At 44.5% G+C, this 17,039-nt stretch overlaps 1 protein-coding gene and 3 non-coding genes across 4 annotated transcripts; 2 read left to right on the forward strand and 2 right to left on the reverse strand.

Annotated features, from left to right (window-relative positions):
• Positions 1–809: 809 nt before the first annotated feature.
• PROX2 (prospero homeobox 2) lies at positions 810–8,285 on the forward strand. Its single transcript, XM_053379352.1, has 4 exons — positions 810–3,443; positions 5,358–5,465; positions 7,154–7,348; positions 7,827–8,285. The coding sequence occupies exons 1-4, from the start codon at positions 2,010–2,012 to the stop codon at positions 8,010–8,012; spliced, it is 1,923 nt and encodes a 640-aa protein (XP_053235327.1). The 5' UTR covers positions 810–2,009; the 3' UTR covers positions 8,013–8,285.
• Positions 8,286–11,007: 2,722 nt separating this feature from the next.
• On the forward strand, positions 11,008–11,171 carry LOC128403100 (U1 spliceosomal RNA). Its single transcript, XR_008327867.1, has one exon. It is a non-coding gene; the product is annotated as a U1 spliceosomal RNA (small nuclear RNA).
• Positions 11,172–12,135: 964 nt separating this feature from the next.
• LOC128403105 (U1 spliceosomal RNA) lies at positions 12,136–12,299 on the reverse strand. Its single transcript, XR_008327868.1, has one exon. It is a non-coding gene; the product is annotated as a U1 spliceosomal RNA (small nuclear RNA).
• A 2,398-nt stretch (positions 12,300–14,697) lies between these two features.
• LOC128403110 (U1 spliceosomal RNA) lies at positions 14,698–14,861 on the reverse strand. Its single transcript, XR_008327870.1, has one exon. It is a non-coding gene; the product is annotated as a U1 spliceosomal RNA (small nuclear RNA).
• Between the last annotated feature and the right edge of the window lie 2,178 nt (positions 14,862–17,039).

Here is a 17,039-nt window from a genome sequence, read left to right on the forward strand (position 1 = left end):
TTGGTTGGTAGAGGGAAGCAGAGCTGTTTGAGACTCAATGAAGTGAATCCTCTGGCTCATCTGCCACCTTACTGTGAATTAAGGATTTTTAAAAATAATTTTTTTGTATCTTTTTATTATATTTAAAGCTAAGAAGGTGGTTTCAGAAATTATTGAGACTCAGCACTGATCAATTGGTCAGTCAAGTCCTCATTTGGCTGACAATACTTGAGAGTAACTTCCATTTTTTGTTTGAAAGAGCAATTATTGTTCAAATGACTCTTTGAGGTGAAATTCATTCACATACCATCAAATGAAGGTTGTGCTATTGGAGCTCTTCCACAACAAACCCATGTCCCCTAAATTTGGCTTTTTGCAATAAAGTGTAGGATAACTTTTGCTTGAACTAACCTCCACACAAACAAATAAGAAAGAATGCTCAATAAATAGCTGCCATCTAATCTCCCTGCAAGCAAATCAAAATGAATACTGAATAAACAGGTTGTCTGAGAGCAACCATGGTGTAAATGTTAAATCCCACATGTGAACTGCACCTGAGGGTTGCATTTCTGTTTTACATATTCATAGGCTTCCTCAAGCTGGTTGGCTGCTGTTGGCCTTCCTCACAGCCCTGTGACTGGTGCTGCAGTTAGAGGGATCTTTAATGACAACACCAGTGATTCAGTGCCCTCTTTCTCAGTAAACGGGTCTGCAGATGCTGTAAAAGTACAGAGTAGCATTCCATATACCTTTGCCAGCCAAGGTAAGTGGTCAATGCTACACAATCTCCATGTGGAGAGATTTTGTGGGGTTCCCCCCATAAGGTTTAATTGCAGATTTTAGTTAGAAAGACTGTAGAAACAACTTGTTTTTAAAATATCTCTGACAATACCTTTTTATCATGCTTTTTTCTTTTAGAATCTCCTTTGAAAATCTTTCCAATTGCAGTTGAGGGTATGAAAAAGCAACTTTGATTATTTGGGTTGCGTCTGATTGCTGAGAAGGATTTAAGAAGTGTCAATACTCTGACTATTTGCAGAGATCTTAAGAAAGTTTGATGAAGTACCCAGACATTTGGTGCGTGTCTCAGAGAAATTTGGGTCTGAATTCAGGACCGAGTCATGATGAATTTGTCAGGATTCCTCTTGAGAAAATTTTGAGAAAGGTTGTTTTGGAAAGGGCATCAGATTCTTTCAATATCTTGAGATAATGTCTTACTGTTCAATGTCTTCTGTATGCAGTGAGAGATTTGGCTGTTTGATAAAGTACCTTTGGCAGCTGATGGAAATAGTTTCTCACAGCGCTGTAGTTGTGTTTTTACATTCTTTCTTTAGAGATTTCTGGAGGAGACTATAAGGATGCAGATAGTAACTTTAGATATAACATGATCACGACTGGTGAGCATGCTTGCATTGGCACAAATGTGGGGGTTCAATCCATAAAGGACCTACCCTGGTGTACATCTGACTCCTGAAATTCAATCAACATTGGCATATTCACTGCAGCCAAAATAGGCACAGAAGGTGCAAAAGAGTGCCAGAAAGAATGCTGTGATTAGATAGGAGGGTAGATTTCAGTTAAATGTTCAGAAATTCTTACTCATTATATGAACAGTTTAGCAGTGTTATAGGCTAATGGGAATGTTGTAGGATCTCTTGGGGGATGCTTCTTAGAATATATGATATACTACTTTGGGGCTGGGTGTAAAATTTTCCAATTCTTCCAGCTCTATTGTTTGTTTTCTCTAGACAGACTGTAGTATTTGAACAGAGATAGAAGATGAATAAAGGAAAGAATCATTTCCGTACATATGGAAGGCTTATGATTTTTATAAAATACTAGATAGTATATATTCTGTTCCTTTCTTTTGCCGCTCCAGATTTCTGGCCTTCAAAAGTGTTTTTTTAAAAAGAAAAGTCATCACCTATTGTGTCGCATTCATAAGTTGTGCCTGTATTACAATCTCCTTACCCAAATAACTCCTACTATTTTGTTGGATACTAACCCTGCATCTCAAAGGAGAAATAGATATGAATGGGAATCCTATTGCTGATCATTGTGATTACAGACCTACTTCTGGACATGCTGGTGGACAAAAAGGAGACACTTGTGTTGAAAGAGACTGTTTCTTTTCCCCTGCTTCTTACTATGCATCCATAATATCACATCTCCTCAGCCAGCCAGAACCTAACGGTGAACTAGATCCTAGCTTTCTTCTCCCTTCCTCACAGAAAACTGAACTGCTGTTCCAAAGTGCTGGGAATGGCACATGTTCCAGGGAAGCCTCCTCCCCGAGTCCGGACTGTGGCTTGATTAACTCTAGTCAGTTCCATAATGAACACCTGCAAGCTAAGAGGGCCAGGGTGGAAAATATTATCCGGGGAATGAGCCTGACACCAAACCCTTTAGTGCCTGGTATCCAAGTGGAAGGAGATCAAAACCATTTAGAGAAAGTAAAGGGGAGCTATAGAGAGAACAAGAGAAAGCAGAGAGTTCCTCAGCAGCAAAGTCTGCACGATATTTCTCTGGCAAGAGCTGGCCAAAATGGTATTCAAGCGGAAGAATGCCTCCAGCTGAAAAAACAGCTCCACATTTTGCAGCAGCAGCTGAAGCAACTACAAGAGAAGTTTGCTCAGCCTCATGAGCTGAATGATTCCAGTCCAAGCCAAGGAAGTATGGAGAAGACTTTGGGTTTGCTGAAGGAGAAGTTTGGACAAAGCTTGGATAGCAGTAGTCAAGGTGTTTCAAGCGGCCATCGCAGAGATCGTTTTTGTAGAAGCATCCCCAAGACGAGAGGATCTGAATGGTCAGAGAAAGGAACTAGAACAGCAGATTCGCATAGTCTGACTTCAGAAGACAGAGCTCTTTCAGAGATATTGAAACGTGAGTTAATACAGGTGGTGACACAGGCTGTGGACTCTGTTTTGAAGCAAGTATTGCCTGAATCCCCAGACCCTCAGCCCCATCTGCCAAGTAGTCCCACAGTAACAGCATCCTCTACTGGGAGAGAATTTACAGGTGCTGCAGCAAGTGCATCCAGCAAATGGCTTCCTAAGATTTCTTCCCATAAAAGCACCATTTCAGTAGCCACAGAAAAACTTCCTGCTTTTCCTTCCTATCCCATCCGCTCAAAAATGGAGAGAAAACCCTGCCAAGTACCACCCGTGAATTATCCCTTGGTCATGACCTCTGAAGTTCAAGGAAACAGTATTTTTAGCCAAATGTTGCTATGTGGTCAGAATAGCCCTTGGGGCAGCCCGTCTCCAAAAATGGTCCCTTCTCCAGAATGCTTAGATAGGCCATGGCGACCAATCAAATTGAAGTCATCTGTCATGAGACACCAACGATGTCCAACACCCTATAAATCTGCTGAAATTGAAAGTTTGGCCTCTCTTCCAGCTTCAAATGCAGAGTTGGCTGAAATGCAAGCTATGATGGATGGAATGTACTTTCCTTCAACACATATATCCTTCCTATATCATCAGCATCTGTTAGTAGTAGGCAAATCTGTTCATTGCAGCTTCTCCTAGTTTCTAACTATTTTTTCAGTTTCCATTGGGTTGTTGTTGTTTTTTATCCTCAGGAAAATTCACCAGCCTTCCAGTGCATATTACTTCTAACTATACAGTGGTACCTCAGGTTACATACGCTTCAGCTTACATATGTTTCAGGTTACAGACTCCGCTAACCCATAAATAGTGCTTCAGGTTAAGAACTTTGCTTCAGGATGAGAACAGAAATCATGCTGCAGTGGCGTGGCAGCAGCAGGAGGCCCCATTAGCTAAAATGGTGCTTCAGGTTAAGAACAGTTTCAGGTTAAGTACGGACCTCCGGAACGAATTAAGTACTTAACCTGAGGTACCACTGTAATGCACTTTTTTTGTTTCCCCCCACTAATACTGGCACCATCCTTACTGAGATTCAGACATCCAGTCAAAAGTATTTTATTTCAGGAGAGAAAGCAGCATCAGGGGCATTGCAGCAGGGGAAAACAGGTTGTGCACTCATCACCCCACTCCAAAATACGTCCTCCAAAAACAGTTTCTAACCAAATGACCCCAATGAGATTTTTGTTTTTCATACACTTGGACTGTAGCATTTCACATCACATTGAGCTAGCATATTTGAGCAGGAAATAACGTCTTTTGACATTCTGTAACCAGAATCTTACAGGTTTCCCTCATTACATGAAGAAGCAGGACAACTCCGCTACTTTGTGCTCTGAATAAATTTATAGAATTTAATAAGAAGTAAGTAAAAGTTTATCTCATTCATCAAATGGCTCTGCCCTTGCAGGAATGGAGCAACAGAAACATTAACACATGAGGGTTTTTGTATGTAACTTGTATAGAGGTGACCAAAATAGATTATTTACTCCCACCCTGCTAAAATACCCAGGAAGGACCTAGTTATTGGCTGACGCGAGCAAAATAATAGCAAAAATACTTGTTAGATTTCCCTTTTCTGCTGCAAAGGCCCATAAAGAGGTTTTATTAACTTAATTGTATCTTGGTTTGTTAATGTCCTTAGTTTATATGTAAGTACCATATATTTCAACTTGGTTTTTCAATCTCTTAGCAACAGCAATGTAACACTAGGCTAAAAAACAGGCTTTGCAGCTCATCTAGCTCTGCCTAGTTCTCCTTAGTAAAGGCACTGTCTCTCTTAAACATTCTCTGTCAGATTAGCCCATAAAAGCCTGACCTCAGCATCTGAACTATCCAAGATTCAACATTGTGTTAAGGGCTCTCATCATGCCCAAACCTTTAGAGAGCTATCACACCTTTAAGAGCTGTGCAGAAGGAAAAATTATCTCAGGTGAAGCTTCCCTCACCATTTCAAGTAAAGACACACCTAAACAAATTCTGCCTTCCTTTTAGGATTGGTTCTTTTAGGATCTGGATCTGGGAAGCTTAACTGCACTACATGTGCCTATGGAACAAGAGAGATTTCCAGAAAAATAAATGCAAGTCAAACAAGTGACTGGTACAATGCAGGATCTCACACTAGGTTAGATCCTACTCCTGATGAATAACTCCTGACCTAGGGTGAGATCCTGCATTGTAATAGCTTTGATCATTGAGAAAACTAACAGGGACAATAGAACCTGCACTCAATAACTTGACTGCTCAGCTTCCTCCCCTTCCTCTTGCTGTGACAAGTTGATTCCTGCCCGCTACAATTGATAGACATGGAATCACTGCTATATAGTGACAACAAGAAACAGCATTTGCCAGCAATAACTCTGCATCAGGAGTTGGCAGCCCTTAAACATTGTTCAGCAATTGTTCCGCAAGGTAGAGTGTTACACAGCCCCAACTAATGTTAGCTAGGGGGACTGGGAACAGCAAGCAACTTTTTCCTTGACTTCGATTTACATCCAGGAAGCTTTGACGCCTGGCCATCTGAAAAAGGCTAAGCTGATGTTCTTCTTCTCTCGCTATCCCACATCCTCTCTGCTGAAAACCTACTTCCTAGATGTCCAGGTAAAAGTATTTGGCTTCTTTTATTCCAAAGTTAATGTAAAAATATGTGCAGGTGTTAATTTATTACATACCAGGTTATGCATTGTTCCAAGAAACTGAAAGAGGAAGAAAGGTATTGCAAGAAAGAAGTACCAGCTAGCAAATACGCATACTGGTGTGTACAAAATAATTGTAATTGGGGGGTGGGTGAGGGGTTGTTGTTTGTTTGTTTGTTTGTTTGTTTGTTGTTTTATTATGTATTTGTGTTTTTATATTGTAGTTTTATGTTGTGAAGCAGCCCGAGATCTACGGATGAAGGGCTGTATACAAATTTAATACTTACAAAATAAATAATAATTTTAGACTGTACCACTCCTGCCTGTCTGCCTAGTCCCCAGCCTCTCATTTGGATAAAATGTTTCATTCTGGGGTTTGTTTGTTTATTGGTGAGCTATATTAGGTTTGATTTTGATGGAGAAAGGTGGAATGTAAATAATTAAAATAATACATTGGATTGGATCAGTACATCCTCCGTAAGGTTGTGGGTGTCAGGTTGGAATCAGAGCATACCACAAAACAGAATTTCCCTGCCTTTTCTCATGAGTGAAGCGCAAGGCCTCTTTGGAGATCAGTGGTGTAGCGTTGGTGGTCCCTAGTGACAGTTTACAGAGCAGCAACATTATTATGCTTATTCACAATGGATGGCAGGGGGAGGGGAGGAATGGATGGCCCATTGGTGCTATAGACTTATAGAGGCATTGTTTTCCACAAGAAGTTGAAGAAGAAATTAAAACAGAGGTTTGACCTGGTTTTTGATATAATGCATATATTCCCAGTAAAAACCTGGCAGTGCTTATCTTTGTGGGCAAGACCTACTAATATGTTTGCTTGAAAGTATGTATTGAAGGGACACGGGTGGCACTGTGGGTTAAACCACAGAACCTAGGACTTGCTGATCAGAAGGTCGGCGGTTTGAATCCCCACGATGGGGTGAGCTCCCGTTGCTCGGTCCCTGCTTCTGCCAACCTAGCAGTTCGAAAGCCCATCAAAAGTGTAAGTAGATAAATAGGTACCGCTCCCATGGGAAGGTAAACAGCATTTCTGTGCGTTGCTCTGGTTTGCCAGAAGCGGCTTAGTCATGCTGGCCACATGACCCAGAAGCTGTACACCAGCTCCCTTGGCAATAAAGCGAGATGAGCGCCGCAACCCCAGGGTCGGTCACGACTGGACCTAATGGTCAGGGGTCCCTTTACCTATGTATTGATTAGCAAAGGACGTGTTTTTCCCTGCAATTATTCTTTTAGTTCAGGGGTGGTTAACATGGGCCTCGCCAGGTATTGTTGAACTCCAACCTCAGCCAGCATGTCAGGGATGATGGGAGATGTAGCGTAGCAAAATCTAGAGGATCACATCAGCCACACAATCTATCTGGGAGTTTCTTCCCATTGCGCCTTTCATTTAAAGTGACTTCTGCTCCAAAATAAAGGAGCAAGGGGGAACCTGCTAATTAAGAAGACAAGCTGTCTGCATTAGGGGAGTCATATGCCCATGACTCACTGTTTCTGCTCATGTCTTCATGCTCCTTCACCATGGGTGTTTTCATTGTTATGCCTCCAAAATGTGTCTCAATATATCCCATCCACACAGGTGGGAGGTGCTTGTTAGGATGTACATATCCAAGAATACCATGTTACATGCTCTTTCCATAGTTCACCCGCTGCATCACCTCCCAGCTCATCAAGTGGTTTAGCAACTTCCGTGAATTTTATTACATCCAGATGGAAAAGTTTGCCAGGCAAGCCGTCTTGGAGGATGTCACAGATCCCAGTCACCTCATTGTTACCAGGGACTCTGAGCTTTTCCGGATCCTCAATGTGCACTACAACAAAGGGAATGATTTTGAGGTGAGGTTACACTTGCCAAATCATTTTATTTTGCCTGTTGTGGCATTTTTTATGAGAAAATGCCCTTTTTACCAGAACTAGATAACTCCCTGCAACATTAGGAAATAAACAGTGAAACAGAACACTTTAGGCTGTTCAGAAATTTAGTCTTTGGAGCACACTGGAGTTGTTGTTTTTCACACGATATGCTTTTGTACATTGCAGGTGGCAATTGTACACGCCTTTGTACAATCGTGTCATCTAAAGCGGCAGCGTGTACATCTGTCTGTACACACAGATCAACATGTTTTTTTTCAAACTAGTGCACAGCAATGTTCTTTATTCCCCTCTCCTCAATTAGTGTTTTAATATAATTAAGCAAGGAAACAAACTTTTTTTGCAGGACATTCACTTTGATGAAGATCAGTCCACCCTATGCAGATGTCAAACTGACCAGTGGCTGCTTCATAGTCCTAACTTTCTTCTTCTCTGTCTGTAGGTTCCTGATGGTTTCCTGGATGTTGCTAGTCTGACCCTTCAGGAGTTCTTTAGTGCTGTCAGGGCAGGGAAGGACTCGGACCCGTCCTGGAAAAAGCCGATTTACAAAATAATTTCCAAACTAGATAGGGAAATACCAGATGCATTTAAATCCTCCACTTGCCCCAAAGAGCTGAACCAAGGTTAATGCGCAGTTATCATGGCAACTGGTACATGTGACTATAAAACAAAGCTATCGCTTGAGGAAGAGGCTGGCCAATGTCAACATCAAATCTCCACTACATACCAGTGTAATGATTGAGATTGGACTTTGTAAAGAGCACATAGTACCATCAATAGGCTGATTACTTTATGGAGTAAAGTATATGAAAGGCACTATTCTGGGGTGGGGAACCTCCTCCTTTCCATCTGTTGGTATTCCTAAATGGCCACTATATCCATTGTCAGTTCTACATGCTGTGTTACTCTCATGTTCACTGGGGCTGATGGAAACATCTGGACCACACTAGGCTGATGAAGGGTGACCTACAATTTGATCCAGGGTTCGCTAACCTGGAGCCCTCCAGGTTTTTATTTATCATATTTATACATGACTGTTCTGCCAAGGGACCCAACCTCTACTGGCTCCAGCCAGCATTGTCAGTAAGAAGGGATGCTGGGAGCTGTAGCCAAGCAATGTCTGGATGTCACAGGTTAGTTCCCTTTGATGTAAACCTTGCCAAGCCCCCTACACGAAAAGCTAAGCTTTCCACAAGCCCAGCTGTATCCTCTTATGTTTGCTATTTGACTAGTCTCAACCCCCCATTTTGCTAAAGCTCCAAACCCCAAACTGTGTGCCTGTAAATAAACTTTCGTAAAAGCTTCTGTAAACCTTCACAAGAACTTCAATTTTGCCTGTGAGCAGCCCACAGCCTTATGCATGTTTACTCAGAGGTAAGTTCCATTGTATTCAATGGAGCTTTGCTCTGATTAAGTATAGATAGGACTGCAACCCTTAAGTAACTTAGCACTGCTTTTCTTATATTCAAATGTAGCTTGTTATTAGTCTCGTCTGTGTATTTCTAATGTGCCCCTTGGTGTTGTCAGGCAGAATAATTTTGAGCACTCTTCCTCAGTTTCTCTGGAAGTTGCAGTAAACATACTTTAAGCCCATTAGAAGTATCCGGTTCTATCCCTTAGGTTTTGCTGACATTATATACTGTAGTTTCAGTTTATCATTCCTAAATTGTATAGCTTTGGTGCCCAGTTTATCATAAAATAAACAGGATGAGCGGGATGTTATTATGAAGCAAGAGGTTGTCCGAGATGTTGTGAAATTAGGGACAAATAAAAAGGAATACAAAAAAATAAAATGCACAAAATGCACTAACCTTGCACTCAGTTATTAAATCCGATGCTTAAGCATTCCACATTCCAGTGATAGGTCCTGCTATCATTAAAACAGCTGGCAAAGTTTAGCCAACACATTGTGGCCTGCTGGAGTTCTTCTTTCTCCCGTGTTCTAGCCAGACATGTGTTTATACAGTGGTACCTCGGGTTACATACACTTCAGGTTACATACACTTCAGTTTACAGACTCCGTTAACCCAGAAATATTGCTTCAGGTTAAGAACTTTGCTTCAGGATGAGAACAGAAATCGTGCTCCGGTGGCGTGGCAACAGCAGCAGGCCCCATTAGCTAAAGTGGTGCTTCAGGTTAAGAACAGTTTCAGGTTAAGTACGGACCTGTGGAACGAATTAAGTACTTAACCTGAGGTACCACTGTCTATTCTTTTTTTTAAAAAAAGATATTTATTAGAGTTTCCAATTTTTTATACAAACAAAAAACAAACAAAAAGATTTAAAAAAAACATATAGTTCAAAAAACATACTTTTCAATAACAAATTTCTCTGACCTCCTCATACCTCCCCTTCTTGTATTCCATTTCAGGTTATTTGTTCAGCAAATCCCTAACTTAAAGCATTACAGCTTATAATATCACCTTATTTTCCTTTTCCCCCCCATCCATGTTCCTTTATATCATTACAGCTAGAAACCACACAATTTCAATCCAACATCATTTAACATTCCTTAATTTTGCAATATTTCTGTAAGTAGTCCTTAAATTTTTTCCAATCTTCTTCTGCCGACTCTTCTCCCTGGTCACGGATTCTGCTCGTCATTTCTGCCAATCCCATACAGTCGATCAGTTTCATCTGCCATTCTTCCAGAGTGGGTAGATCCTGCGTCTTCCAATACTTTGCGATGAGTATTCTTGCTGCTGTTGTAGCATACATAAAAAAAGTTCTGTCTTTCTTTGGCACCACTTGGCCGGCCATGCACCACTGTCTATTCTTCTGGCTTCCGTCCAGAGAGGCTGAGGCAATCCACTAAAATGGGTCACATATAAATAATAAAATTATTAATATAGACACTGTTAGCAATTTGTTTCCCTTAATCCCCAGTTATATGGATAACTCGGTCAAGTGGAAACAGACTGAGATGTGCTCAAGGAAGCTGTATTCACTGTTTCCTCCACTTGGTTAGCTATGTCTGAAAGACTTTACAAACGTGTAAAGTAAAAAGGGAAGTTTTCTGCTACTTTTTGAGGGAAATTTATATAGTAAGGCAAAAATGGCTACTCTGTTCCCTCTGCATAGACAACATATTGTTACTTCCTTTTCACTTCTCTGTGTAGAAGGCAATTGAGAGGGACAGCACATAACCCAGGATTGGTTTCCTATGGAAAAAGAGACCACTGGAGGCTTAGGGCATTTTGTTAATATTTGAGTTTATTTACAAATACACAACGTAAGCACAGGTGGAGGGAAACAGCGCAACAGCCACCTTCCACTTTTAGCACCGCTTGTTTCCCTCGAACTTTCCTTGGCTATGAGCGGCGGGCGCGGCGCTACGGAGCACTCTTCCAACTCTGGTCAGCAGGCGGCGGCGAAGAGAGGCGGAGTTTGCGAGCTGTATGCAGATAAGGCGCCGCCGCGGAGCATTGTGGGGAGGCGCGAACCGGGGCGCGAGGCGGGCATGGAAAGGTCGGAGCTCCGTCAGGCTGCGCCGGTAGATGATGCCCGGCTGCGGACGAGCGAAGGGAAGCGAGGACGGGGCCCTCGGCCGGGCCTTGGTATGCTCGCTGTGCTTTGAAGAGGTGCGGGAGGACGGCGGCCCGGGTCCGGTCTGAAGAGAAAGCATACTTACCTGGCAGGGGAGACACCTTGATCATGAAGGAGGTTTTCCCAGGGTGAGGCTCATCCATTGCACTGCGGGTGTGCTGACCCCTGCGATTTCCCCAAATGCGGGAAACTCGACTGCATAATTTGTGGTAGTGGGGGACTGCGTTCGCGCTTTCCCCTGACAATTCATGTGCAAAAAATAGAAGAGAAAATGCTTAGTGTTAGGTTAAGGCTGGGTTGTTTTCTGCTAGCTAGTTTTTTACTTTAACGCAGGAAGTGTCTAAGTGGGAAAATAATATTTGTATGTTAGGACACCACCGCAGCGAACAGATGCAAGAGCTGTCGTGGGCTCTTTTGACTTGTAACTTATTAGGTTGATGCGGAGCAGTTAGCAAGCACTCTTTGGGTTTTGCTCAATCGGCTACAATGCCATCCTACAGTTACCAGTCCAGTCCACATTTTACTAGCTTCTCCACAATGATATCACAGGGGATTTTGTCAAAAGCCTTAAAGCAGTGTTCCCAATTGCTAATTAATGAGGACTCCATATTTTTCAAAAGCCAAGCCACGGACCCCCTACTTTTGAAAATTTTGATAACTCTATGGTAGTTACCTCTGCAAAAAATTTGCACTCTATGGTAGTTTCTTCTGCAAAAAATTTTTTTAACACAATGTGGGTTAAGGGTAAAGGGACCCCTGACCATTAAGTCCAGTCCCCCCTAATAAACAAAGGATTTTAGGTATACTAAAAAACAGACTAGGGCTGAGCGATACCTGATTTTCAACGTCGTGATGTAACAGCAGTTAAACATTACAATATTCTGATATATCACGATGTCTGAATGAAATTGGGGATCAGGCGTGAGGATGTGTATTGAAATTGGCTGCCTTGCTCTCTCCCATGAGGAGCGATAGAATGCTGCGTATTGCAAGGTTAGAATCGTTTTCCCGCAAAACCGATTTTGGCCAATATATTGAAAGATCGCACAGCGCTAAAACAGATTTAAAAAAATTATATTACCATACAAAAGGGATAAAATAATTAGAACAAGTGAAGGCGGTGAAAGCATCTGGAAGCAGTCCGAGATTAACGAAAAGCACACGACAAGCAGTATTTTCTCTTCTATTTTTTGCACATGAATTGTCAGGGGAAAGCGCGAACGCAGTCCCCCACTACCACAAATTATGCAGTCGAGTTTCCCGCATTTGGGGAAATCGCAGGGGTCAGCACACCCGCAGTGCAATGGATGAGCCTCACCCTGGGAAAACCTCCTTCATGATCAAGGTGTCTCCCCTGCCAGGTAAGTATGCTTTCTCTTCAGACCGGACCCGGGCCGCCGTCCTCCCGCACCTCTTCAAAGCACAGCGAGCATACCAAGGCCCGGCCGAGGGCCCCGTCCTCGCTTCCCTTCGCTCGTCCGCAGCCGGGCATCATCTACCGGCGCAGCCTGACGGAGCTCCGACCTTTCCATGCCCGCCTCGCGCCCCGGTTCGCGCCTCCCCACAATGCTCCGCGGCCGCGACTCATCTGCATGCGGGAGTCTCTCCGCCTCCTCACGCCCTTCCCTGCCAAGCCGCGTTCAGACCAAAGAGGGGGCGGAGCTGCTGAGTCTCAGTCCCAGCGGCCGCCTCTCTGTTTAGGGCACCGCCGGAGGAAGAAGAGAAGTTGGTTTAAGGCAGAGTTTGTCCGTTCGCCTTGTCGTCCTCGCGCTGCCGAGCACCCGGCTTGCAAGGGCGATGACCAGGCACGCTTTGGCTCCACAGCCCAGGAGACAGGGCGGGAGAAATAGATTTCAGTATTCGCTCACATTCCCAGCCCATTTTTCCGGCCTCTTTTGCTCTGCTCCTCCCATGCCCTCCCCCAGCTACTGAGTTTTGCTCAGGACAAACTTTTAAAACCGAAAACTTATGACAGTATAGTTAACAAAATATCACAGAGAAAGCAATTAGAGCTACTCTCACGAGGAGAAGCTACTGGACAAAACAGAGTGGCAGAGAAGACAATCCACACGAACATGACCGGTTGCCTCAGGATTAAAAAGAAACCCCCTGGTCGTGGGGAAACGGTGAAAACCCACTAAGAATAAATAATCTGAAAGTGACAGCAACCTGGAAAAGAAACCTCTTTTAGCTGAACAATACTGAACGTCTACAGTAGTTCCTCTGCACTCTTGCTCGTTCCATGGACACCGTAGGATGGCGCTGCTGGAAAGCCGTTGTCTCCAGAGAAGCACATATTTGAAATAATTTATTGTCACTTGTACAACTTGTATTCAGTGAGATTACACGCGCACCCCCCACTCAGCTCTCTTAGTCTTAATTCCCCTCCTTTACTGACTCACACCCACCAAACCTGAAAGTCAGTTGCCCAGTTGTTATTTTTCATTCAGCAGTCTAACAGCCCACGGATAGAAGCTGTTCTTTACCCTGTTGGTATGACTAATCATGCTTCTATATCTTCTGCCAGAGGGCAAGAGATCAAGAAAGTGCCGGCCAGGGTGTGAATCATCCCTGAGAATTTTCCTCACTCTCCTGAGGCAACGTTCTTCTGCTATTTCATCCAGCGGATTCACGGGACAGCACATAATCTCTTGTGCTGTATTCACCACCCTCTGTAGGCACTTCCTATCAGTTGGTGTCAAACCAGCGTACCACACCCTGATGCAGTATGGAAGGACACTTTCTATTGTGGACGGGTAGAAGGAGACGCGGGTGGTGCTGTGGGTAAAACCTCAGTGCCTAGGACTTGCCGATCGCATGGTCGGTGGTTCGAATCCCCGCGGCGGGGTGAGCTCCCGTCGTTTGGTCCCAGCTCCTGCCCACCTAGCAGTTTGAAAGCACCCTTAAGTTCAAGTAGATAAATAGGTACCGCTTTATAGCGGGAAGGTAAACGGTGTTTCCGTGTGCTGCGCTGGTGCTGGCTCGCCAGAGCAGCCTTGTCACGCTGGCCACGTGACCCGGAAGTGTCTGCGGACAGCGCTGGCTCCCGGCCTCTAGAGTGAGATGAGCGCACAACCCTAGAGTCTGTCAAGACTGGCCCGTACGGGCAGGGGTACCTTTACCTTTACCTAGAAGGAGATCATCAAATGTTGATTGACATTGTTCCGCAATACTCTGAGGAGATGGAGTCTCTGTTGGGGTTTCTTAACCACCTGGGTTGTATTTATTTTCCAAGTAAGGTCTTCACTGAGATAAACTCCTAGGAATTTAAAGGAAGAGACTCTCTCCACACAGCCCTCCCCGATGTACAGCGGGGCTAGTTCTCTCTTTCTCCGAAAGTCCAACACCATCTCCTTTGTCTTGCTGATATTAAGGTGCAAGTTGTTCCCACGGCACCATGTAGGTATTTTTTATATATTATGCATTCATATATATGAAGGCTGGACAACTTCCTACGTAGACCTGTGGAAAATACACGTTAATATTAGAACGTAAGATTAAATGCCCTTCGGGATGAGACCCAAGGCCCACTAGGGACAACACTCTTCTCACAGCAGACAAGCCTCTCTTGTGGTAAGCCCACGAACAGGCCGTCAGCACAGCAACCCTTTCCCCGCTCGTGATTCCCAGGCGGTTTTCTGAAAGCTCTCCAAACTATGACAAAAAGGCAACTGAAAACATCGAGCAAAGCACAAGTCAAAAACTTTGTAAGCCCAAGTATTTTTATTCAGCAACACACGCTAAATCTGCTTTTGTACACCAGATATCAGGGGAAAGCGCGAACGCAGTCCCCCACTACCACAAATTATGCAGTCGAGTTTCCCGCATTTGGGGAAATCGCAGGGGTCAGCACACCCGCAGTGCAATGGATGAGCCTCACCCTGGGAAAACCTCCTTCATGATCAAGGTGTCTCCCCTGCCAGGTAAGTATGCTTTCTCTTCAGACCGGACCCGGGCCGCCGTCCTCCCGCACCTCTTCAAAGCACAGCGAGCATACCAAGGCCCGCACGAGGGTTCTGTCCTCGCTTCCCTTCGCTCGCCCGCAGCCGGATATCATCTACCGGCCCAGTCTGACGGAGCTCCGATCTCTCCGTGCTCGCCTCGCGCCCCGGTTCGCGCCTCCCCACAATGCTCCGCGGCGGCGCCTCATCTGCATACAGCTCGCAAACTCCACCCCTCCGCCTCTCTTCGCCGCCGCCTACTGCCCAGAGTTCGAGGTTCGAGAAAGCAAGCGGTGGCGGGTGGGCAGGGTGTAGTAGGCGGTGCTAAAAGGAAAGAGCAGGATGGGCGGGGGGGTGCATGAGTGAGTGAATCTTCGGTGGGAACAGTGCTGGTGTCAGGCTATTTTGCGCCCTTGGCAAGTCTAATTACTTGCACCCCGAAATATAAATTGCTAACTTCGGTTTTATAAAGCAGCCCTGTTTAGGGAAGTTTTTAATGTCTTTTATCGTGTTTTTAATATTCTGTTGTTGTTGTTTGTTGTTAAAAAAGCGATTGTCTTGCAAAATAATAATAATTAAAAACAAAACTTGAAACTGCTCATTTTATTTTAAATTGGAAGAGTAAGTGATACAACTATCTATTATTGTCTTTCTCAAATGCAATAGAAAATGTTTTAGTGCACAACTAATTGTATAAAACTGCGCCCCTCAAAGTCCTGAGTCCCTTTGAGGTCTGCACCCGGCCTAGGCAACTGCCTGGTTGGCTTAATGACAGCAGCAGCCCTGGGAAGGAAGCCTCTGAAACCTGCAATGGCACCAGGCCTTCTTATGTGGCTTCCTTTTCCCACTCTGAGCCCAGTGGATGGAGTCAAGGAGAAGAGTCTGCTGCCAGCCTAGTTGGCATTTCAAAATGGGAAGATGGTTGAGTACAGGGGTTGAGTATTCACTATACACATTTAAAGTGTGTTTTCCCCTCAAAGGATTCTGGGAACTCAGTTACCTATTGCCAAACTTAAAAAACACCAATGCCCAGAATTCTCTGCAGCATAAAATGTGCTTTAAAGGTATGTGTACACAGTTGGGTTCCTTGTGTAACCATTGTGTGCTAAACGTTACCCACAACCATCTGATTTGAATTCAGTATTGCGCTCAGGCCTCACATAAACTTTTTATGGGTCTGTCCTAACCCTCCTTTTAAGATTCCCTTTATATTCCTTTGGCGGGGTGAGCTCCCGTCGTTCGGTCCCAGCTCCTGCCCACCTAGCAGTTCGAAAGCACCCCTAAGTGCAAGTAGATAAATAGGTACCGCTTTCTAGCGGGAAGGTAAATGGCGTTTCCGTGTGCTGCGCTGGTGCCGGCTCGCCAGCTGCAGCGTCGTCACGCTGGCCACGTGACCTGGAAGTGTCTCCGGACAGCGCTGGCCCCCGGCCTCTTAAGTGAGATGGGCGCACAACCCTATAGTCGGACACGACTGGCCCGTACTTTACCTTATATTCCTTTGTATGCAACAACAAAAGGAGGAAGTGTTGGAGCGGAGAAAAGGCAGTTGGGGGAGGGGTTACCATACCTCCATTATCCTTTCTATGGGGATGAATAATTTGTCAGTGGTAGATGCTTTGCAAGCAGAAAGTCCCAGGTTCACTCCATATAGTTTTTTTTAAAGGATCAGGTAGGTGTTGTGAAAACATTCTGCCACAGTACCTGCAAACCTACTGTTAGATCTGGTATATATAAGACCAGTTAAAAGGTAAAGGGACCCCTGACCATTAGGTCCTGTCGTGGCTGACTCTGGGGTTGCAGCACTCATCTCGCTTTATTGGCCGAGGGAGCCGGCGTACAGCTTCCGGGTCATGTGGCCAGCATGACTTAGCCGCTTCTGGCGAACCAGAGCAGCGCACGGAAACACCGTTTACCTTCCCGCCGGAGCGGTACCTTTTTATCTACTTGCACTTTGACGTGCTTTTGAACTGCTAGGTTGGCAGGAGCAGGGACCGAGCAACGGGAGCTCATCCCGTTGCGGGGATTTGAACCGCCAACCTTCTGATCGGCAAGTCCTAGGCTCTGTGGTTTAACCCACAACGCCGCCGTGTCCCATAAGACCAATTACTTATGTTCTAAATTATCTCTTCTGGAGACAGATTTGTGTTGCTTGTTATTGTTGTTTGTAA

This window comes from Podarcis raffonei, chromosome 1 (assembly GCF_027172205.1).
Source record: "Podarcis raffonei isolate rPodRaf1 chromosome 1, rPodRaf1.pri, whole genome shotgun sequence".
NCBI classification, from domain to species: domain Eukaryota; kingdom Metazoa; phylum Chordata; class Lepidosauria; order Squamata; family Lacertidae; genus Podarcis; species Podarcis raffonei.

Bases quoted from the DNA above. Each gene is read 5' to 3' on its own strand.
- PROX2 (XM_053379352.1), top strand. From the start codon at position 2,010: ATGAATGGGAATCCTATTGCTGATCATTGTGATTACAGACCTACTTCT. The intron at 3,444-5,357 runs ATATCCTTCCTA...ACTTCGATTTAC, and splicing joins TGTACTTTCCTTCAACACAT to ATCCAGGAAGCTTTGACGCC. The intron at 7,349-7,826 runs GTGAGGTTACAC...CTCTGTCTGTAG, and splicing joins ACAAAGGGAATGATTTTGAG to GTTCCTGATGGTTTCCTGGA.